Source organism: Hippopotamus amphibius, chromosome 3 (assembly GCF_030028045.1).
Source record: "Hippopotamus amphibius kiboko isolate mHipAmp2 chromosome 3, mHipAmp2.hap2, whole genome shotgun sequence".
In the NCBI taxonomy this organism is placed as follows: domain Eukaryota; kingdom Metazoa; phylum Chordata; class Mammalia; order Artiodactyla; family Hippopotamidae; genus Hippopotamus; species Hippopotamus amphibius.
In genome coordinates this window covers 80,384,067-80,409,340 of record NC_080188.1, presented here as the reverse complement: position 1 = coordinate 80,409,340, position 25,274 = coordinate 80,384,067, and the positions used below count along the sequence as shown (strand labels likewise).

The 25,274-nt window shown below is 38.2% G+C and overlaps 1 protein-coding gene across 1 annotated transcript in view; it reads left to right on the top strand.

Moving 5' to 3' along the window:
• Nucleotides 1–10,918: 10,918 nt before the first annotated feature.
• IQCM (IQ motif containing M) overlaps nucleotides 10,919–25,274 on the top strand; it is a 324,469-nt gene continuing 310,113 nt past the window's right edge. The window contains exons 1-2 of the mRNA XM_057726958.1: nucleotides 10,919–10,996; nucleotides 12,841–13,108. Coding sequence (XP_057582941.1) covers nucleotides 10,919–10,996; nucleotides 12,841–13,108 — 346 coding nt within the window. The remainder of the gene's footprint in view (nucleotides 10,997–12,840; nucleotides 13,109–25,274) is intronic.

Here is a 25,274-nt window from a genome sequence, read left to right as displayed (position 1 = left end):
TCTTATTTGGGGAAATGTCTGTTTAGGCTCTTTGCCCATATTTAAATTGAGTTATTTGTTTTATTTTGCTATTGAGTTGTATGAATTCTTTATATATTTTGGATATCAACCTCTTATCAGCTATACGGTTTGCAAATATTTTTTCCCATTCTGTAAGTAAGGGACATTTAAAATATTTTTTGAAATCCTTCCACATGCCAGGTTCTGCTCAATGCCCTGGGAATACAGCAGGGAGAAAAACAAAGTCCTTGCCTTTATGGAAGTTAAATTCCAGAACACTAATTATGTCGGTACCCTGTTCAAAAACTTTGTTGCCCATTTCAGTGGCATAAACTTTAGCCCTTTGCTTAAATCAAACAGACTCACTTCTTGCTGTTCCCCAAACCACATAAACGTTCTCACTTCCCTGAGTTTGCTTGTGCTCTTTCTCTCACCTGCCTGCTTCTGTGTTCCTCTAAGTGGGCCAACCTGACCCACTCAGGACTAGTATTCAGTACCACCGGGATGTGCTGGTCAGCATCCAGTTCTAACTGGTTGATGCTTGTGCTGGACTAGTTACTCAACATTTCACTGTTACCACTGAACCCACCCTTCCAGGTGTAGCTCAGTCTCTTGAGAGCCTTTCCTAGGTCCTTCCTCAGTCTTCAGTGATCTCATCTTCAATTTGAACTCATGGCACCCACAGGTTTATACCACTTGTTTCACAAAGCTCACAGACTTTCTTATGACATCTGACATACATTTGTTTGCATTTTATTTTAAAATTTGACTTAGGCTTTTGTCTTTTCTTCCAAAATAGGTGGCATGCTCCTTGCACAACTGAGACACTAAATATGCACTTCTTAATAGACCAAGGCATCAGGAGGCACTCAGCATCTCATACCTGTCTGCTGGGGACCTGAAGTGGAGAGGGACCCTATCTGCTGATATTCTGTGTCCGTGTGGTTATCTTTAAGTGATTCCATCCTCCAGGGCTTTCTTCCGCCCCCAGCTCCTGTCTCAGAGTAGTCCCCCATCACCTCGGGTTAGTGGGGGCATTACCATTCCAGCACCCCTTAGGATGCTTGGCTGGTTCTCTGCATTAAAAGGACACTGGGATTTCTTGCTTGCCAGCTAATTTAATGCCGGCTGACACTCCTGGCACACTGAATTAAGGTGGAGGAGCCAACCGCCTCAGAGAAGAGTCCATATTTCTATGGAGATGAAAACAGGAAAATGACAGAGCACAAAACACCTTTATTTTCTTTTTATATTTAAATAGAAAGAAGGCGGTAATTAAGCCAGACCAGAAGATGAGTTTTGATTGTTAATTGCTAAGGGAGGTGCACTATTTTAATTTATCCCAGTCAGTTACAGAACTGGGCAGATGAGGTACATTTCTGTGTTCTTGCCCATGATATAAGGCTGACAATTTGAGAATTAATCATTTTTGGATGTTCCAGATTTGTTATTTTAAAACTGTAACTGCAGTAGTTTTTCCCCTCTGGGTAGAAGCTGAGGAAAAGTGTTGTCACCTTTTATCTAAGAGCATGTGACTACAAAGTCATAACTTCCGTAGGGTAAAGCTGGTTTACAGATTTACCTAAATAATCTCCAAATTATTTAACAGGTCTTGAATACTTTACCACAGGTTGATGGTCTAGTCAGCTAACTGAACAATTAGAGTTTTACAACAAGGGTCTCCACGGGGCTCTGTAAAGCATTTACTGTTCCTATTTCTAATTATAAAGCCATGTGAGTGCATAGTATGCGTTGGCGTAACTGACTTCCTGGCTGTGGGGGCAACATTTGATGCATCTTGGATAATTCTTTGGAAGTAAGTAACAATTTCAAATGTAGGAACTGTGGCTCAGGTCTATCAACCCATTTATCAGTCCTTTATTGAGCATCCAGGATGTGAATTGCGCTGAGCTGGGAACCAGGAAGTTCAAGGAACAAGACAACTCCAACTGAACATTTAAATCTTTTGGGAAATGTTAAAAATTGTAGCTGCCTAGGCCCCATGCTAGACTTGATATATTTTTAGCATTCCCCACCCTCTCTCCAGGCAATTGTCATCCTGGGTTGAGTACCTCTGGTATAAATATAGTTCGGTGCAAGGCAGTAGGAGTCTAATTGGGAATATTGGACTTCTATTTACATCCATTACTCTGCCTTTTTAGCTCCTTACACAGAAGCATATGACACATTTCAAGTGAGAGGCATGGGCAATATAAGTACTGAATTTAAGGGAGGAACAGTTCATTAGAGGCTGGGGCTAGGATTTGAATCTATGCTTTAAGGATGGGTAGGCTATAAATAAACATAGATGTGAGAACAGGACATTCTGAGTGGAAGACTGGCATAAACCTAAGCTTAAGTGTGTAAGCTCAAGGCGAGAATGTGTAGGGTATGTGTCAAGTATTAATTGGATATTAGTTGGAAAATTGTGAGAAATCGGATGCATCTGCATAGGGATTTGGGCCCAAAGATCTGGTTTTGAGTTCTGTACCCGCCACTGAGTAACTGCTTACGTTGACAAGGTATTTCACTTCTCTGAGCTCCAGCTGCCACATCTCCCAAAAGTGGGACAAGAGTTCTTATGGGGTTGTTTGGGACCAGTAAGGTAATATGTATGCAAGTGCTTGATAAACCCCAGAGTCCTACCCAATGCTAGCCGCTGTTATTAATGTCTTTTGGAGGGGAAGGCACTGAAGGTATTAGAGTGGAGGAGTGATGTATTAAAATTTTTAATCATTCATCCTATTTCTTTGTGAATGCATAAAAGAAATGGCTAAAAATAAGTATTCATCATCACTGAGTTACTTTATGTCATTGTGTTTAGGGACTTGGAGCCCAACCTTCAAAAGAGAAGGTCCCGCTAGCTGCCCACCATGGCTGCAGAGGCTGCACCCAACGAAGCAGAGAGTGAGTACCAGTGCTTAACTAACAAGTCTGCGCACAGTACATGGTGCTCCAGTGGCTTTGGGGAACCTCTCCTGTTAGTTATTAACTCTCAGAGTGCTAACTTGATTGGCAAACCTGTAAGAATCTACCTCATTCCCTTTATTTAAATACAACCAAATTTTGAGAGATGTAGAGCAACTTTTAACTTAATGTGCTGTCTGTTACGGTATCCAGTAGTTACATATGGCTATTTAGTGCTTGAAATGTGGCCAGTGAAACTAAGGACCTGTGTATTTAATTTTAATTCACTTTACTTTCAATATAAAACCTGATAATTCAGTTATAGGAAAAATTTTAAGCACGTTTGGAGCAGTCTGAGGATGTGAATCTATTTTTTCAAGTGGACACTTTATAAATACAGATGAAGTATTTCTGATGAAAATTTGGCATCTGAATTGGGATGTGTGTAAGTGCAAAATACATACAGGATTTTGAAGACAGAACAAAAAAAGGAATGTAAAATATCTCGTTAATTTCTAATATTGATTAATGTTGAAATGATAATGTTTGAATATATTTTGTTTAAATAAAACATTCTATAACAATTAATTATTTTATTAAAATTAATTTCACCTCTTTTCACTTTAATAAATGCAACTACTAGAAGATTTTAAATTACAAATGGGGCACATGATGTATTTTGTTTAGAGCTGCTCTAGATTTGGCAACACTTCAAGTAATCTTAAATTTAGGCTTAGGTAGCATAATTGAGAAACATTTAGGGCTGCACATAGAGATGGGATCATTGAGATTTTCTGTTCTGCTACTTCCCCTTGGCTCTTGTGACCCCAGGCAATATATGATACAGGCCAGCTGACTTCTGTCCAGGGCTACAAATAGAGTGCAGTGTAGATCACTTTACCTTTCTTCCTATTTGGATAATACAGCACATTTTTCAAGATGGAAAGGGCAGAAAGTGAGGAAGATCCAGGAAGTGGAGGAGGAATATTCTCTAGTTTCCTTTTGCCTTTGGGTCATGCCCATAATTACTTAAATTATATTTGAAGTCTTGCATCTATGAGCTTGGAATTCCCCTACATCTTCTTAGCAACCTAACCCCAGTCTGAGAAATATTACCATGGAGATATTTTTTGGGGGGTTGGGGTGGGGTACACTGTAAAATCTCCCTGATGTACGTAGGTAACCTATTAATCATATATTGTTACAAAGGGGATAAGATACTTTGCTTAAGAAGAATAAAACTGGGGAAGTGAGGAAAATTATGTCTATAAGAGACAACAGAATGCCTTTAAGTCAGAACTGAAAAGTTGGGTCTTAATGCAGTATGTGTTGTGGAAAAAATTGTTGAATGTAAATTTTAGGAGATGATAGCCATAGGCCACTTGAAATTTGGGTTTTGCTTGGTTTTTAAATTCTTTCTGAAAAGAAATTGGAAGTAAATTTTGTTTTCTTCTCTTGTAAGTAATGGAATTGAATATAAACTATTTTATTTGAGGTCTCTCTCAAAAAGCATCTATTCACTTTCTAGCTTCTACAACTCTGTGCGAAAACTAATTTAAGGATCTTAGTTCTAGCTTCCCTAAGTTTCTCTGGGCCCCTAACCCTTCACTTGTTTTTTAATGGTTTGGTGTGTGTTTGTTATTTTTAGCCAAGGATTTTTTTTCCTATAAAATAAAACTTAGGAAGAGCTTCAATATGTAAAACAGATAAGGTCTAAGCTGCTCTAATTGAAGAAAAGGCAGTGAAATTGATGAAGCACAATTTTAAAACCACTGCCTAAGTCTGGATTTGATTCACTGTGTTATTTCTCTTGGGATAGTTTCTGTTTTAAATCTTATCTCTAATAATAGAATATAAAGCCTTATATCTTTAAAGGGAAATTCATACATTCGGGAGCTGGCAGTAGGAGTGTCGGTGATTTATGTTGGCCTCTGTCACAGTATGTTACTGAATGTCATGGCATTTATTTACATTTTTTTCTGGCATTAGGCTCTAAGCAACTGGAAGGCTGGGATACCAGGTTATCTTATTTATTTCAGCACATTTAGCACCAAAACAGAACCTAGGACTAGTAGGTACTTAACAAATGTATGCTGAACTGAGCCTCATTGAACATGAGGTAGTGCTTTTTTAACACCTGTGAAATTAGGCATTCAGGCACTAAGTCTGACTATGTAAGCAAGGGAGGCCTTAGCCATGTGGCTGTATATCTTTGTTCAGGATATCTTCTTAGTAAGTTGTTGTGAAGTTTCTCAAGAATGCAGCCTGTTTGCAGGAAAATGGGAACCCTGTGATGAAGGGCAGTTATTTTTGTTATGGTTATAAAAAACACGTTTGTTAGTCCCCAGGTTTTTTTGGATGCAGAAAAGACTTGTTTAATGATTACAATCAAGAGATGGCCAGTGGCTCATTTGCTGTCATAGTTTCCATAATTAGATCTTCTTCTGGTGTCTTCACATCAGAGATTTACTGGGGAAATTATAAAGAATCTATAAGGCGTTGAGAGAAATCTGAAGTTTTATGAACTATTAATCATAATATCATTAAACTGATGATATTTGAAGAGTGAGTTTAAAAAATATAAAATAAATGTAAGAAAATCTTTTAGGCTAGTGAAATCACTTGGTATTAGTGATTCATTTTTCCCTCCCGTGGGAATGTTAATATTTGTACTCATGTTTTAGATAAGTTTAATATGGCTATTTCAACCTCTTCCTGAACTTTATCATAAAATATTTGTTATTGCTTATAATGGTTTTTTATTGCATTTTTGGGATTTAGTAACTTGAAGAATCCAAAGTATGAAGAGCTTTTTATTATTTGCAAACCTATTAATTAATTCGTTTTGGATAAAAAGAACTATAATAAAACCAGATTCTTTCAAACTAATTTAGAAAGTTGAAATTTATCTTTGTGCTATTGAAGAAATGAGGATTATTGAAATTAATTACATAAACACTGCTGGGTAGAAGTTTAGCCCAATGATAGTAATACAACTATAGCTAAAGTAGTAATAATTGCTCACATTTATTGAAAGCTTATTATGTGCCAGGTGCAGTGCTAAGTGCTTTGTAACCAAGTCCAATGTAATCCTCAAAACAATTCTGTGCAAGACATATTATTATTATTATCTTCATTTTACAAATGAGAAAACGAAGGCTTAAGGACAATAAAATGTGGTTCATGAACACATTGGAATTCAGAGCAGAACAGTATGACTCAGGAATGAGAGCTCTTAAAAATCACTTTATATGCTGTGGGTATGTATTTGCAAATAAACAAAGCCTTAATTATAGATTTTTTAACAGAGGAGGAGACCTTGACAACGTCCTCTTAATAATTGAAGTTATAATGTGCACTTGAACATATAAAAGCTGCACACTTACATAACTTACCCCGTTGTGAGCAAAGAAACAGAAACCTCAAACATTATTAACTGGATGAATTTTTAACATCAAAGTTGTTTATTTTCTTGTAATTGTAGATTCAGTTGTTGAATACATACATATCCTTGGATATTATAAAAATAAAAGAACACACTCTTTCTTTGCCTTTTCTAAGGCGTTGAGATATGAGTTATCTCGTGATGCTTTGAATATTTAACTCTTTGGTTCAAGGGCAAATTTTGAGTTACGAGAGAAAATCAGAACAGCTGCCTCAGTACCTTAAATGACAGTGAGGGCTCAGGACTGCCGACCTGGAGTCAATGTGTCATGTCTTCAGTGGAACCACTTCTGGATCTGTGTGAAATCATTCTCTTCTGGTTGTGGCTGCCTTTCTCCACCCTCTTAAGAAAGTACCAGGTCTTGTTCTTGAGGTTGGAGAGTATCAGACACACTGGTCAACAAAGAGCCCAGCTAGAAAGAAAATGTTACCTTGGGATTTTAACCTCCTCTGTCAAAGGCTAATTTTTTGGTTATGAAGGGGAAAATCAGAATGTCTCTATCAGCACATTACATTACAATAGGGGCAAAGGATTGCTGGCTTGAAATGAAGGTGTCCATTCAGGATGCTGTAACAAAATGTCATAATGTGGGTGGCTTATAAACAATAGAAATTTATTTCTTATAGTTCTGGAGGCTGGGAAGTCCAAGAACATGGCATCAGCAGATTTGTTAACTGCTGAAGGCCTGCCTTCTCACTGATAGGCTCACATGGTAGAAGGGACTATCTAACTCTCTGGTGTCTCTTTTATAAGGGCACTAATCTCAATCATGAGGCTCCACCCTCATGGCCTAATCACTTACCAAAGGCCCCACTTCTTAGTACCATCACATTGGGCATTAAGTTTCAACATATGAAGTTTGGGCAGACACATATATTCAGTGCATAGCAGAAAATGTCAGTGAAATACAAGTACTCCACTAGGGTGACCAACCAAACCTCAAAGGAGTCTCCAGAGCTCACAAGGAGTTCATGATGTTAGGAAAAGCAGCAGATGTGTTAAAAACAAAAAAACAGCAAGCAACTCAGGAGACCAGTGCCTTGTGAGCTCCAAGCACGGCTGACTTTAGAAAGCACTTGGGCTCCCTGTGTCTCAGAGCTTTCCCTGCAAGTGGAGACTAGATTATCTCTAAGGTCTTGTTTCGGATGAAGATGCAATGGCTTTTGTGAAGGTACATTTCACCAAAAACTAATGACTTAATCATTTCGTATATTAATAAATGATACTGTTTGCCGTGTGTGTGACACATGGAAATATTGTAATTATAAGTAATTGTAAGGGAGATTTGATTAGTCAGAAGAAGGGAATTAGAGGAGGAAAGATTGTCATGAGAGGAGAAAAAAAGAGGACAAATTGTGGAGTCACACCTCGGAATAGCTTACTGCCTTTCCTCTGGGAACTAAGTGGTCTGGTTAGAAGCCCCTTCAAAGTAGATTTAGATTTTAGTTGAAACTGGTGAAAGAGAGTTTAATTTCCTGAACTCCTGTCTCTTCCAGGTGAGGACAGTGCATCTTACGGAACTGAATGGTAAAATTTATATGAACCATTTTATGATTCACATGTGGCTTTGTGCTCTGATCTATTCAAAGAATATGTACACTTCTTCAGAAGTGTGTGTGTGAAGTCTTGACAACTACTTTTGGAAAGAAGAAAAAATCCATTGCCCTTAGAACTTATGTAGACAGCCATGAATGTTGGGAGATACAGTGGCAAATGTGGGAGAACAGGGAGATTCGAGCTTGGTAACGACTTTACAGCACTCTCCATAGGTATGAGTGGAAGGAAGGGAGAAGATAGAGAGCAAGGGGTGATGTTCTTTCTAGGATAACTGCAGAGTGACAATCCCATCCCAATGATGAGACATCTTAGTAGATGCTTTCTTTCCTAACCCAGCACTTTTAAGGTGGGTTAGAGTCCAGTCGTTCCTCCCGTTCATTGCTAGGGTCTCCCCCAGGTTCAGTCCTCAGGATGTCATTGCCCCAAAGTAACAGTGGCCTGTGGCCAACAAATCTACATGGTGAAAAACAAGGAGAAATTTTGAGAAGGAATGGAGAGTTTGCCCCAATGTTTCATTATGAAATTTTCAAACATATAGCGAGCTTGAAAGAATTTTAAATCAACACACATAGACCTACCACCATTAATATTTTACTGAATTTAATTTATCACATACTCATCCATCAATCAACATACATATCATTAGTCAGAATTCAATATTTGTTTAGAGTTTTTCTTTTTTTTATGTAAAATGTAGTATAATGAAATGCAGAAATCTTAGGTGGACGTTCATTGAGTTGTGATAATATACCTGTGTAATCTACTGTGTATTAACATATAGAACATTGCCATCTCCCCAGAAATTTCCTTCATGTCCGTCCATGAAGATCACTATTCTGGCTTTTTTTTAATCATAAAAATTAGCTTTATTTACACTAGAACATCTTATAAATGGAACCATACAGTATTCGGTTTTTTTGTGTAAGGATGCCTACCTGACATAATGTTTTTGAGATTCATCCCTGTTGTTGTGTATATGTCAGTCTTGGATTCTTTTTTGTTGCTGAGTAGAATTTCATTATGTGAGGATACCACAGTTTGTTTACTGTTCTCTTGTTGATACCAATCTGGGCTGTTTCCAATTTGGAACTATTATGAGCAAAGCTGCTATGAGCATCCTTTTTTTTAAAAAAAAAAATTGCTGCTTCCTTTTAAAAAATTAATTAATTAATTAATTGGCTGCATTGGGTCTTCATTGCTGCATGCAGACTTTCTCTAGTTGCAGCAAGTCAGGGCTACTCTTCCTTGTGGTGTGCAGGCTTCTCATTGAGGTGGCTTCTCTTGTTGTGGAGCATGGGCTGTAGGTGTGTGGGCTTCAGTAGTTGTGGCACGTGGGCTCAATAGTTGTGGCTCAGGGCTCTAGAGTGCAGGCTCAGTAGTTGCGGTACCTGGGCTTAGTTGCTCCGTGGCATGTGGAATCTTCCTGGACCAGGGATGGAACCCATGTCCCCTGCATTGGCAGGCAGATTCTTAACCACTGCGCCACCTAGGAAGTCCCTGAGCATTCTTATGTGAGTCTTTTGTAAATACGTATTTCATTTTCTTTGGTAAATACCTAGGAATGGGATTGCTTTGTCATGTGGTAGGTGTATATTAGCTTTTATGAGAAGTTGCCATATCTTTTCCAAACTGACTATCCTATTTTACATTTCCACCTATGACATTTGAGGGTTCCAGTATCTCTACTGCCTCACCAACACTGGCTGTTGTCAGTCTTTTTAATTTTAGCTATTCTGGTGGGTATATGATGGTATCTGCTATAGTCTGAATGCTTGTGTCCCACCAGAATTCATATGTTGAAATCCTAATGTCCAATGTGATGATGGTATTAGGGGTTGAGGCCTTTGGGAGGTGATTAGGTCATGAGGGCGGAACCCTCACAAGTGGGAATGGAGCTCATATAAAAGAGGCCCCGCAGACCTTCCTATTCCTCTCCACCACATAAGCATATAAGTAGGCATCTACGACCAGGAGGAGGGCCCTCACCCAACCATGCTGGCACCCTGATTTTGGACTTCCAGTCTCCAGAACTGTGGTATTTTGTCACGCCAGCCCAAACAGGCTAAGCTAGTATCTTATTGTGGTTTTGATTTGCACGAAGATGGAGTTTTTATTTGCTTAAAATTTGAGTAGGTGAAAAGAAGAGAGGGAAAATCTTGATCCTAAGGGTACTAAAGGAGGTATAGTTAAAAAAATGGGGAGCATACTGGCCAGACTGAAAAGATAATTTGATAAGTAATATATTTAAATTTTACTGAGTCCATGTTAAGAGGAGAAAGACAAAAAACACTTATAAACCTCAAAAACAGCTAATAACAAAGGAACTATATAAGGAGGAAATCTTAGACAAGACTAAATGAAGATGATATATTCTGTGTACATGCTATAGAATTCTATGCATAGCTCTGGGTAAAATGAATAAGAATCTTAGGAAAATACAAATGAGAGAAATGTTATCATTATAAATGTTACCCACTTGTAGGTACATATATTTTTTATTTCAATGCTAGTCCTACTTAATAAAGCTTTTGAGGTTTATTTTGGTTATAATTTTATCAAGTTGCAAGGTAAATATTCTTGAAGAGATGTACAGCCATATTAATTGTAATAGTAATCAGGTATAGGAAACACAGATAGACTTATCAATACTTTTTGTATCCAAATAGTGTTGTGTCTTCTGTATTTAAAGACATTTCAGAAGTAAAGCATATTTCAGTTTTGTGTGTTTTCTTTGGTCTCCCTGGACTTTAATAATTTAGGATAATCTACCTAACACTCTGACCATTGTAAGCTAATTTTTTTTAAAGTAAGGTATTACATTAAAGGAACATTACATTAACTTCTTTTGCATCCATTTATAACATTGACTTATAAAATTCACTTTTTATAACATCCTGCAAGATTCATAACTCTCCAAATTTCAGTTTCATAGTTTTGCCATTTTTAGTTAAGAAAGTACATTAAATACATTAAAAAAAATAAAGTTTCTCTGTTTCTATTTTAGGTTCTATGTTAGAGATTCCCAAGCAAGATTTTTTTCAAGAAGCAAAAACTCTCATTGCCCAACATTATAAGAAAATAAATGAGGTTAGTGCTTTGCATTTATCTAACATTGTATTTTTCAGGAAACTAATAACAATTTTTGTATACTACAATGATTGTTCCAAATGATTGCACAAATCCTAATAGATTTTGAAGAAGAGAAAATGAAATCCTTACTAGCTATAAAAATTGATTTCAGATTGCATTTAAAAATAAGATTTTTCAGCTCTACAGGTTCCTTAATTACATATATATTAAGTTTGCACATTTAAGTTAATTTTTAATATTTTCTGTTGATGAATTATAACAGAAGTTTTTGGATTAACTATCTCAAGTAAATAACCTTCTTTAAACACTGACAAAGTTAAACTAGAAAACATACTGTGAGATGTGTCTCTCGTATGCCACCAGCACGACACACTTACCTGTGTCTTCTTACACATCACTTTGTATTAGGGACTGTTTACCAGTCTGATAGCTCCTTGAGGGCAGTAACTGTCTTTTTTGGATGTAGCATCTCTAGCAGCCAGCCTTGTGCCTGGCTCAATAAATAATTGCTTAATGGCATAGATTTGGAAGGTGAGAAGGAATGAAAGGGAAATGGGTGGCCAAGAGGCAGGAGAGTGGGTATGGGGTGAAATTTTGGAGGGGAGTATCTACAGAGGAGATGAGAAATTTGGGGAGCAGCAGCCGCTGTGACAAATGGGCCTTTGGGGAGACAGATGAGGGAAGGGCATCTTAGGATGGTTTACTGTGTGCCACACTATCCTTCTCCCTTTTAAATACCTTAAAAACAAAACAAAACCCAGAACTTTAAATAAAGATTTTAAGTATTTTTCCATGCTGACTGTCGGAGGGGAAGAGGATTATAATTTTTTTTTTTGAGGATTATAATTTTTACATGTATTTCTTTTGAGTGGTCTTCTAGGCTGAGACTGACCATGGGAGATTTTAATCTTGGAATCAACATCGTTAACATTGCTTAACTAATTTTTGCCTCTAATCAATTAAAAGTACTTTTAAATGACGTTGACTTCTCTAGTAGGCACCTGAGATGAAAACTTCACAGCCTTCAGAGTTAGATAGCTATGCCTTAGAACCTTGACCTATTTTTAGCATTTTATCTAATAATAACAGCTTAATATTCTACCTTTGGCTGCTTGGTAAAATGTAATGCTAGTGTACTAAAATCTCCTTATTGGCATCTCGAGTTGGCAACAGTTTGAATTTGTCTAGACCTTTTCTTGTGGGGAGGAGGGGAGCTGTAGCTCTATCTATGGGCCAGAGAATTACTAGACTAGAACCATTATAATTGTTTGGAGAATTGCCTGGCAGAGACCTGAGACTATATTATTTTTCTATTGCTCAAGGTAGTCAAAATTAATAAGCAATTAAGTGATTGAAAGGATCTAAAATATATATCCAATTAGTAATAGGCTTTTCTGGAGAATCTACCACCATGTATGAGCAATTATTTCTGGTTCAACAGAGAGTTTTGGACGTGTTAGCATTTTTTTGATGTTTGAAGATTCTCTAAAGATAGTTGAAAGTAAATTCTTATATGTCTATTTGAAAACTTCTAATAAAGCTGTATTAGAAAATATCACATTTGAGGGAAAAAAATACTATTTCAAAATTTATGTATTTTTTAAGTTGAATGTAACCTTTATGCTTGTTAAGGGCTTTTGGAGAGCTATAAAGGATAACCTCTAACTTATCTGATTATTGTCATGTGCTTTAGGTAAATGTCTTATACATTTTACATTACTTTGTAAAATATATTTAGTGGATATAATTTTATTAATTTATTAACAAAATTTATTACATAATTTTTTATACAATTAATATTAAAATAAATTTTATTAAATTTATTTTTGTTTTGTTCATAGGATAAAGTTCCAGGTACTTCTATAAATGTCTTTAGAGATAAACATCAAAAACCAAAATCTAGCAAGTTCATACCTTTGGAGATCAAAAAAAAGGAAACACCTGATGTGGTCCAAGAACTTCAGGCAGCATACAAAAGGATCTGTTCTCCCAAAGACCATTCCAAAAGTGGACATCCTGAGGAGCCTCCACCACGAACTTCTTTCAAGGAGCCACACATTTTTAATGTAAAAAAAAAATACAAGGGGTCTATAGATCTAATTGTGAAAGGTAAGTTTTTGGAGGGGTGAAGAAGTTCAGCAAGCCAACAGCAAGCCAGGCAGAATTATTTGTTTATGGTGTGCTTGTGATGGAATTTCCTTGTTCAAACAAAACCCCACACTTTGAATGCTAGCAATGAAAGGTGGGGAGGCATGATTAAAAGAGCTGCTGACTTCTGGGAGCCACCAGAAAGTGAGAAGAGGGCGTCCTAATGGGAAAGAGGAATGCAGAGGAACGAAAGGGGGTTAGCCACTTCTTCCAGCAGACACTGTTCCTAGAGCAGGCTCATGGCTCTGGATTCTGTTGGTGGTGGGGTAGGTAGGGGAGGCAGGCTGTTCGTGAGTGTGTCCCCACAAAACCCTAAAATGATTTTTGGGAGATACGGAGTTTCTTTTAAGACCAGTTGTGGTAAAAGTTTATTCCCTATTAGGAACTTGGTAAGGTGAAACCTGGAGGACTATTTAAACAAAGTAGTACTATTTTCTGAGACTAATTGGTTTTCCTGGCTGGAATAAATGACCTCTTAAAGTACATTTCTAGTTATAAGCTTTCATAACTTCATCTGTATTTTCCCTCTTTTGTTATTGTTTATTATGTTATTCATTCATTTGAAATTTTTCATTCAGTGAGTGCCTGGCCTGTGCCACGCACTATGTTAGGAGTTGGAGAAACAAAGCTTAAAAGGCTCAGAGAGTGATGGTGGGGATAAATACCCGGGTTATTTCTTACCACACAATGTGACAGCTGTGTAGTAGAGTCAATGCAAAGCATTATGGAAACACTGAGGAGTAACCAACCAGCTGCCTGAATGAAAATTTCTCAGATGAGATCTCATTAGAAATGGGTTTTAAGGAGACGATTGTTAATGGTAGGTGGTAACAGGAAAGGCCATTTCGAATAGTGGGAGAAAACTATTAAAGCTCCGAAGGACGAAAGAAAATGATATGTTTTGGGAAAAGAGAGATATGGAAGGAATGATGTTGAGGAGACGGCTGAGGCTAGGTTTTAGTGTGAATCTAATAGCAGACCCAGAAGTTGGCCATGTGTGTAATGGAGAGCCAGTGATGATATTAAAGCTGGGGGTAGGGAAAGGGTGAGGTAGGATCAATTCTTTGTGTTTAGAAAAATAAAACTGATGGTGGAGGCTGTAGAGATAATGATGGCAAAGAGGTAAGAGAGGAGGCTGCCCGGGAAAGAGATGATCCTTGTAAGAGATGGAAGGGCCCTAAGGTAGGGCAGTAGGGAAGCATGAAGCGTGGAGGAGGGCTGTTACAGCAGCATTTCTCAGTGTCGTTTTCAGAACACTAGCCCTTGACACAGGGGTTCTTTTGGTTAGATTAAGTTTGAAAAAATGGATTTAATTCTTGGAGATTCATATTGAGCATTAATATATTGAAAGCTCTAAGAAATACTACAGAAAAGATATCTGTTTAATGTTTTTAACTTGGCTATCAACAATATGTTTGACCAAAGAATTCCTAAAGATATTCAGGTTTCTAAACTGGAAAACTCAACAGACATCATTAAGCTGAGATAGGAATTCAATGGGAAAAGCAGATTTAGGGCAGGTGGAGAAAGGTATGGGAAAGATAAATTCAGTCTGAGACCTAAGTAGACATCCATATGGAGATAACCATTAGGAAGTTGGGAATGGAGGTCTGACACTTGAGAGAGAACACTGGGTGAAGACTGAACATCCATGTTGGGGGGTCACTGCCATGCTGAAACTGTGGAGTTTGTGCATTTGTGCAACCAACATTTATTTACTAGGTGAGATACACAGACATAAAAGATATGCTACTTGCCCTCAAGAAGTTCAAATTTGGTATATATAATTTGTGTGTGGCTAAATGAAGGAGGGTGAATAGATGATTATAGTATAGTATGACCGACTATAATACGAACAAGCTCTACTGCTTTGAAATCAATTGGAAGGATACTTGATTCAGATTTAGGAGTAGGCATGGATTCCCAGGAGATTTATTAAAGTCTGGTATATTTTGAAGGATGAGTAAGCATCAACTGCAGAAGGAAGAGAAGTCCTATCTGGGCAGAGGGTCTAGCGTGTAGCCAACAATGAATATCCGAGAAAGTGTACCTGTGGGAGCTGAACTGATGTTACATAACTGAACCATGAGGACTGGGGGTAATTAGGGATGAGACTGGAAGGACATTGAATTTTAACCTAAAAGTAATCCAGATGTTTTAAAGAAAAGTTGCAGTGATCACATTTACATTTTAGAACATACGCTGGCAGCAGAGATTGAGGTGTCATGAATTTTAGATGCACAGAGACCAATGAGGAGACAGTAATTCCCATGAGAAAGGATGACTTGCATTAAGGCAGTGGCACTGGGGTTAGAACTGAGGGGAGAGATTTTAGGGATATCTGAGAAGTAGAGTTATCTAGATTTGGGCAATAATAAGGTGGAACATAAGACACAGAGAGGGCTGTGGGATTCGTTGGCTTCATGGTACTAAGTGGCAGCATGGAAATGGATATAGCAAATTAAAGAAACGGAGATGCGTCCTATATAATGGTAAAACTGCCACCAGCAATAAGTTGGAATCTAGACCATGTACCTGCTGAGGTTTGTAGCTCTAGGTGAAGAAGTTGGGAAACAGCACTATTAAAATATGTTGGTGGTTTTGGCTGTCTTTGGGAAGTTATTATAAAAAAAAAAAAAGAGATGCGCTAAGAAAAGTATTGGATGGTTTGCAAGCAGAAATGAAAGAGCACAGAGAGGTACCATGTATTTGGGACCTTGGTTTTGAGCAAATATGTAATAAAACTTTTGTAGCAAAAATCAGATTAAGGGTATGTTTTTTCCCAACCCAGGCCATTGTTTCAGATGACCTAAAGGTACTTACTATTGAAAGCCTAAGGTAGGGGGTTATGGAGTGAAGATACAAAGAAGATTTTAAAACTATGCACACACAAAAAACTTTGAATGTGGTTATTGCCATGTAGAATTGGAGGAAAATACATTAAAATGTCTATGAAATATTTTAGGGAATTTCATTGCCAAAGAAACTGTGAACCTTGATTTAATTGAATGTTCAAAAGTAAAATCACCTGGCTTTATCTGGAAGTGGATCACAAAGGCTATACAGTCTCCAAGGAGGATAATAGTAATATGTGGCCAAAGTGCAAGGAAAACACTTCCCAGAGTGGATCCAGGAGCCGCTAAAAAAATGAACAAGGAAGTGCCTCTCAGAACTGAATCGTTGTCTACTTGGAGAACTTGCCCACCTCCAGCTTAGAGGACTTGGCAGTGCCTCCCCAGCAGGATTCTATAACTCCTTTGGTCTAGTGATTGCTATGCGTCTTCTCTTTTCCCCTTTCACAAGTGGCATTTTTTACTGAGGTTATCCTATACCTGCTCCACTATCAGCTGTTGCGTGCTTTTGGGGAAAGGTGGAAATCATTTATGAATTTGGTGAACATTATTACTAAACCAGAAGGAGCCACAGCTGGGCCTGATGGAGAAAATTACAAACAGCCAGAGATCCTGGGCTCTGAGCTGGATGCGGTGCCTTGGTGAAACTTTGGGTTGTCTCCTTCGTGTCTTATTAGGGTACATATAAGAATGAGTGGGTATTCGATGTCCAAAAGGGCAGACTGTGGCAGAGACCAGCTAGACGTTCATCAAACTTATTATATCCTTTTCTTCCTGGGTATTTGGCTAAAATACACTCCTCATGTCCCTTGCAGTTAGGAGGGCCTACGTGACTGAGATTGGGCTCGATGGTTTATAGCTGGAAGTGAGGCACATTCATAAACATGTCTTGTGTTGTGCTCTCCACATGGCTTCCCACATTTTCAAGTATAAGGACTCTTTTCCAACATTCTTAAATTGCAGCTTCACTCATGGAAGAATGGTAAAAGTGCTTTTAAGATCTGCTGATTGAAAACTTTTGTTCAGACATTGAGTAAATATGCAAAGCTCAGTGATTGAGAAAAAGTGGTCACAACTTGCTCCCTCATGGAACTTGTAGTCTAGCTGGAGAAACAGGTATTAATTAAATCATCACTTATATACAGACTGAGAATATAGGACACGTGAATTGGACCTGGTCTGGGGGTCAGCAGAGGCTTCCTAGAGGAAATATCATTTGAGCTAAGATATGAGAAATGAAGAAGAATTTCTCAGACGAGGAGCAATTCCTGCTTAGAGTTCTAGGCCGTGGGAAAACTACAATGGCCCAAGTGAGGGAAGCATAGAAGTGCTTTCAGAGAATTGCAGAAAGAACAGACGTGGCTGCAGTTCTGAGAAGGAGCTGGAGAGGGGTCAGCTGTCGCTGTCTGAAAAGCAGACATTGTCAGTGATGTGCTAGCACGCGTTCAACAACTGGTGTGGGGGGAGGAGGGAGCAAGCCTGATTTGCAGCTTTTGCCGATTTCCATGGTGTAAATACTCTATAATGTAGCCAGTTCCGAGCTACAGATGTGACATCACTGATCATGGAAGTTGGGAAGAGATGCACAGTCTGCTCTCTGGAGCATTTTGGCCAACACTGTCCACACAGCTTGAGATCCTCTTGGCTCACTTCCTGTTCCTGGCCCTGCTGTGGTGAGGTTCCTGCTCCAGGCTTCCCCAGCTCCTTCTGGGCTTGGGACACCCACAGGAATGGGCTCTGTTTTGACACACGAGCAGCCAGGAAGGGAGGGTGAGGGCTGGTCTCCTCCTTTCTTTCCCTGGGCACAGGGGTCTCAGTTACATCCTATAAAGCTTCTCAGAAGGTCCCAAATAGTTAAGCAACCAGTTTCTTGTGGTGGTCAACTCAGAAAGGATTCTTACATTAGTTCTTCTTTCTTTCTTGTTTTATTTTTTCCCTCATTGTTCACTCCCATTTCCTAAGCTCATGTCCTTAAAATTCTCCCTCAAAAGTATTTTGGTGGCAAGTTGTCAGTACTTGCTGAAAGATTGGGGGTGAAGTGTGAGGGAAAGGAAGATCAAGGAAGGGTGATTCTTAGGCTTTAGCCCTGATGAGCTGGAAGGTAAGAATTGCCATTTTTCTGAGCTGGGGGGAGAGAGAGATGCAGTTTTTGAATAGGCAGAAACCCAGAGTTGAGATTTAGACACATTATGTTAAAGTTCTTATTACATATGCATATAAATGAAAATGTCTAATAGGTAGTCTGTTATGTAAGTATGTGCACATAGGAAAGGTTGGAATCATTAACGCAGAGATCAATGTCCAATAGAAATATAATAAGAGCTACAAAAGTTGTAATTGAAAATTTACTAGTGGCCACATTAAAGAGTAAAAAAACAAGCAGGGAAAATTAATTTTAATAATAGATTTATTTAACATAACATATCCAAAAATTATCATTTCAGTAATTATTAAGGAGATATTTTACATTTCTTTCATCTTAAGTCTCCAAAATTCAGTGTGTATTGTAGAAGTTGGACTAGCCACATTTCAAATGCTCAATAGCTGCAGTTGATGAGTGTCTTCTCTATTGGACAGCAGAGGTATAGATTTTATTTACAATCATAGACTTAGATGAGATCACCTAAGAAGTAAATGTAGGTAGAGAAAAAATCCCCAGGACTAAGTCCTTGGGGGTTTCCAATATTTAGAGAGCAAGAAGAGGAGTACCCAGCAAAGGAAGTGGAAAAGAGCAGCTAGGAGGGAAACCAGGGAAGTGTGAAATATGTTACTCATTTCAGTCAAGGAGGGGGAAGGCCTTAGGAGGAGCAGAGAAAGCTCATCCATTGTCAGAGGAAGGCAGGGTTATGGGCACAGACACAGGCTGATGGGCTGATCAGGTGGCGGCTTCCTTCTGTTTTTTCAATGAAATTAGAAGTGAGGTCTTCACTTGAGGATGGGATGGGAAGTAGCGGAGCTTTGAGGAGAGAGAAGGGTGAAATAACTAAAATTTGGGAAAGTGTGGAAGTCAGTGGACCATGAAAAGATAGTTTGCTGTGAAAAATAAAATCCCCTCCCCCCTATATTAAAAGAGAAATGGTTGGGGAGTGTCAATAAAGTCAAGGAAGAAGTTGACTTTATCCCTAGAATTTGGAAAAGGTGTAACCCCTTGAGAGAGCTGCTGAAGAAGCTATGCCCTTAGGATAACAAGGCTTATAGAACCAGAAGATGGGGGAACATATAGAGACATAGCTAGAGTATCAGTTTAGCTGATGAAAGACCTGGTGTTTCTTAGAGTACAGTGAAGACTTTGGGGGTGATTCAAGGAAGGAGGAAAGATTGAGGGTCTATGGAGATTAAGGTAAACAGCAAAGAGAGTGAGAAGACTAGTTCTCACAGTCTCTTGGAGAAGATGGGTAATCCATCCTAATGATAGTCTGTCTCTTTCAGGGGGATTGTTCTCTTTAGTAGTTTGTAATCACAAGGCGGTGGGTGGGGGGTGTGAGAAAGGAGTGAAGGTTTTACCAGAAGCACAAGGAGGGCAGTGGTCCTCCTGACAATCCTCTTATAGGCTCTGCTGAAGTACATTTGCATGTGTCCCACCAGGCAGCTGTGAAGTGCTGATCTTAGAGTTTATGTTTGAATTAAAATTGCAATTCATTTCTCCAGGTTCTTATCTCCAAAAGTGTATATTAAGTCTGTAACTTGGATCTATTTTTTAAACATATTCCCAATATTCACTTCAGTGTGAATGGCTGCATGATCTAAGATATCAGTCACATTAATTCCAAAAGTTGATTAAAGTTTGTGAGATTAGAAAGAGAAGTGAGTCCTGCGTGTGGGGCATATGTGCCTTTCGCTCAGGCTGCACTGACAGATTCGGTTGTGTTACCTTTGATAAGCTGAATATCTTATGTGAGGACAGGCCAAACATTCCTTGAATTTGATCCAATGCTATCAACTTTAACAATACACTGTAACAACTGCAATATCAAATATCTTTAGTAAATATGTTCCCTGTGCTTGCATGTAATACATGCCCATGTTTTTCTTAATAGAGCAAAATAAAAAAATATGAAATGATTTCCTTCCTGAGTATATAGATATTCTACAGTGCTGCTTAAGCAGTTTCTCTTGTCCTGCTGCCAGCAACTCATGGGTCTTGATAATTAGAAATCATGTGTAAAAATCAATTTTTGTAATATATATTAAATATTAGTTTATAGTTACCATATGTTGTATAGTATTCATCTACTTATGCATTGGGAACAAAAAAATACTTAGGTCTAATTTGAGTCGTTTAAATTTGAAAACAAATTTTAGTTAATCTGAGTAAGATTTTGTGATATTTGTGTCAAGCAAATATATTTAAGGGATATCGGATTTTTCCTTAGCCAATTTGGAAAGGAGTAGATGTGCATTTTTGTGTGTTCTTTGGTCTCCAAATCACAAACCTACTCCTTTAAATATAAAATGAAGACATAATGAATTTTAATAAAGCTTTAAAATAACTGTGTGGCTAGAGAGCACTGGAGAAAAATATCAGGAAAAGTGACTTAGTGTTATGTTTATTTTTTCACCTATAATGGTGACAACTTACCAAACAGTATTTTGATCAACAATGTTTATAAAGTCTTTTATATTTTGATGACTTTTAAGTATACTAGGATATTAACAAATATATTAATACTTTTTTTTTTTTACTTATTCTCACAAAATCATTTGGAGGAACTTAAGACCAGTTTCCATAACAATTATAAGAAATGTAGAAGCTAGAGATTTTTTTTAATGAAGTGGAAAATTAAATTGAATTTGATACTAGAAAATAATTTGATTTTTGAAGCTTTGAAACTTGAAATATACTAATCTTCCTCCTTGTATAAAAACAGACTCTAATTGAGGAATTTCTAAATGAGGGAATAAATTTGGGATAATGTCTCTAGAGAACATCACACAGAGAATTTTGCAAGTGCCTCTCTGTTTCTCTTAGTTTCTTCCTGCTCTAGATATCTATGTTTCTTCCCATTTCTTGTCAGGAATTTTCTTTCGCTTATCTATGGTATTGAAGAAAGAACCCTCAACAAAATTCTTAAAATTAGCAAATGAATAGAATCACGTATCTGAGCAACCAATGTCTTGAACACAGTCTGTACTAATTTGTGCTTTTTCTCTTTTTGTACTGACCTGGTGAGCTCTGAAATGGAAAGATGCAGGATGGAGACTCAAAATAAGACAGGAGACTCACTGCTTCTGTAGTAACGTTTACCACACTGAAGTAGCCACAAAGTTGATAACTTTTAATAAAGTAATGGCGTCTTAAATATGAAAATTATTAACACATTGTAAAAGATTTAGAGGCAAGAGAAAGGCACTCTTTTTACCTTCTACATTCTACTAATTCTATTACTAGCCCAGAGAACAGCATAGGGAGAACAGAAATCGTAGACTAGAGATTGTCTGATTAAGTACACTTGTTCCGTGTTTTGCATTTGACAAGCAACACAGGCAGAGAAGAGTTAGGAGGCTAGTGGCATATTTTCCAGTGGGCTAGGGTCCTTCCTAGGTCATTTGTACATAAGCTTTATGTACGAGTAAATAATACCAACTTCTCTTGAGGAAGTAAAATGAGAGCAGTTGCTTCCTACAAATAGTTTCCTATCTGTAGTGAAAACCTTCTTCAGTGGACATTTGTTGTTTTTGGCCGGCCTCTCTGCACATCCTTTAACTTGACCTCTGGTAGCAGCACTCTGATTTAACTTTGGAGAATTGCTCCTCCCACTATGAGTTTGTGCAATTTGGGGAGGGCTGTCACCCCAGCCCCTAGCTCCAGGTTTGGCATGTGGTTCAGGCACAGTCAGTGAGCAGAGTTCATTCTCCTGACCACAGTGATGGGTGGAGTGATTGGGTTTAAACCAGCAAGGATGATGTGAGCTCAGAGGTACCAGAGAACACAGCAGGGGGTTCTAGAATAAAATCAATGTGGGCAAGTGAGCTGAATGATGCAGAGAAATCAAGTGCTGATGATATTGTTGGAGCCTCTAACCTATGCTTAGCTGAAGACAAACATTACCTGGATTTTTCAGTTTGTATGAATTTGTGAATTTTCCCCTTTTGAGAAAGCAGCATAGTTTAGTGGCTCCTAGGAGTTCAACACCCTAGATTGAAATCCCAGCTTTCTCACTCCTCTCTTCTATTTCTTTAACCTGACTTGGTTTTCAGTGGTTGTCTGATGGGAACACCTTCCTTATCTAGTCATTGTAGGAAAAATTACACTTTAAGTGTGTGTAGTAGGCTGAATAATGACCACCCAAAGATATCAGATCCTAATTCCTAAAACCGGTGAATGTTACCTTATTTGGGAAGAGGGTCTTTGCAGATGTGATGAGATTAAAGATCTTGAGTTAAAGAGATTATCTAGATTATTCCATTGGGCCCTAAATGCCATCACAGGTATCTTTATAAGAGAAAGCCAGATGGAGATTACAGACACTCAGAAGAGGAGACACAATGTAAACCAGGGAGGCAGGGTTGGAATGATACGTGCACAAGCCAAGGCTTGGGGGCAGCCATCAGAAGCTGGAAGAGGCCCGGGACAGATCTGCCTATTGAGCCTGTGAAGGTACTCAGCCTTGCTGACACCTTGATTTTGGCCTTCTGGCCTCCAAAACTGAGAAACGAAAAATTTCTGTTGTGTTAAGCCATCCAGTTTTGGATAATTTGTTGTGACCGGCATAGAAAACTAACTTCTAAAACTGGGTTTTGATTCTAGACATCATTAAAATTTTTCTCCATGTTATAATGAGTACTGAAATGCGATTAATGGGCTGATTTTCTTCAACTTTCACTTCCTCACTCATGTATTTATTCAGCAGCTCTGTGAAGCTCCTGCTTGAGTCAGATACTGTCTACCATGAGCCCTACTCTCATGGGACTTTCAGTTTAGTAGCAATGACCCTTTCTCTCTTTAAAAAAAAATATATTGTAGGGGCTTTTTTATTGTTGTTGGTTTTTGTTGTTGTTGTTCATTTTCTTTGTATTTTTGTTTTTTCTGGTAGTGGGAGTGGAGAACCAGGGTTGTAATAAGTAACACTGCCCTTTCCCTTCTGAGTTTAGAACCAGCCGAATTGAGGTATAAGACCCAGGAGCTGGGCAAGTGGAGATGAAAACGTTCATTTTGTTACAGAGAAAGCTGATGAGAGAATGTAGCTCTGGATGAGTAGCCCTGTGGCTTGTTAATGCTCTCCTAGAGCTAAACTCACCTTCCCAGTCATAGGCAGAACTTGCCAGCAGCAACCTCCCACCCCTGCCCTCTGCGCAAAGCAGCACATGCCCTCTAGCCCAGCCTTGCGGTGCAGAGGACAGTCTGCTGGCTGGCTCCGTGCTGGCAGGCTGGAGAAGCTCCAAAGGGACTAAAGCCAGCCTGACCCTACCAGAGTGAGGAAACGGGAGGGGTGAGGCAGGCCTTCGACTCTCACCAACCAAAGCCTCGAACTGTTGGTCCTTTCTAGCCTTACGGTCCTGTCTCTTGTATATCTCACCTAAGAGAAAGAATAAATGTACCTGTGCTCAGTGACACAAATTCCTATCATCAGAGGCCGCTGTGTCACTAACTACTTGTGGGATTTGCCTAGAGTCTGAGGTATACATACCTTTTGGAGGGTTTGGAAAAGGAACAGCCGTGCACTGGGTTTTAAAGTAATGAAATCTTTTACTGAGTGGCATGTAATTTCCTCCTAACAATGCTAGGCACTTTGGGACATTAAAAAAAGTGTAAGCCATGGAACATTTCTTCCTCTCAATGTACTGTATGTTGTAGCCAAAGGACCCGTAATTATTTCTGTCTTACTTTGTGGAAGTTGGTCAAACCCAATCACTAATATTTGTCCTACCTTAACATTTTTCAGGCACAGATCTGATCATCACATCCTAAGTGGTAAATCAAGTAAAGTAAACTTTAAACATTTGAGGCTGAGTTTCTTATTAGAATCTTAGTTGTCTTTCTGAGATCATACCTTTCTGAGATGGATATAAGTTTATATAAAAGAAATCAGCAAAGGCTAACAAATGATTTCTCTTTTTACTAATTTTGAAATGGAGTTTTTTTCTTTGCTGTCCACACAAGCTAAAGAATCTTGTTAAGACCGTAACCACATTTCCAGTAAGAAAAAAAGTCTTTTGTCATTTTGAGCCTACATTATTAATGTGTTCCCCTAACTTGTCCCCCTGCCTCTGGTCTAAACCTGACTTAATCTTTAAACAAAGTTATGCCAGAGTAATTTTTTTTTAATAAAATGCTAATCCTACATTCTTTTTTCTAAAATCCCTCAATGTTTCCCCAGAGCCTACAGGATAAAGGAAGGGAAGTTATGTATTTTATATACCCCAACTATGAATATTTTTTATAAAATTTGATCAACCATGATGTAAGAAAGAGTGATTATCTTTCTATTCTTTTTATGGAAAAATATGAAATTTTTATTGCGTGAAGAAGTAACCAAAGAGTATATAGCTGAAAAAAGTAGGAAAAAAGTATTATATAGGTGTATCTGGTAGTTAGTTAACAAAGATATATTGTTATTTTTCTGGAGTTTGTAATGTTGTGATCGGCACGTTTTTAGAATTTGTCATTTGTGTTGATAACCATAAAAACCCCACTTCTTTAATTCTAATATTCACATTCACACCTGATTTTGCATTTATGCTTTTATAGACACTTCCTTTAGTTTGGCCCCACAAGTTTTAAGTTTCAGTCCCCCAAATATCTGACTTCACCACTGATGGAGAGGCAAAGTTAGAAGCAGAACAATTGGAGGCTATAGCTGTAAAGTATAAATAGTGAGGTAGTGACTTGGATTAGGGTGATGGCAAGTATTTAGGTTTTGGGTTTGTTTTGAAGGTAGAACCTTCAACAAGATTTGCTGATGAGTTGGTTATTACATGTTATTGGACAAAAAGAGAAGAGTCAAAGATGACCAGTTCATCAGCAAATCCTATTGAAGTGTCTACCTTCAAATCAAATCCAAAACCTGAATGCTTTTGCCCCAAGTTACTGAGGGTGGAGTTGCCATTTACCAAGATGGGGAAGTCCATGGGAGGAACAGATTTAATTCTCATGAGAGATTCAGTTATATACTGTCTGAGCTCTCTGTTAAACATCTCGGTGGAGATACTGGATAGAAAGTTGATATCTGGGTTTGGAGTTCACAACAGAGGACAAGACTCAGATGTCACTTTGCGATACCTCAGTTTACAGATAGTATTTAATGCCAAGAGGCTATATTATATGGCCATGGGAG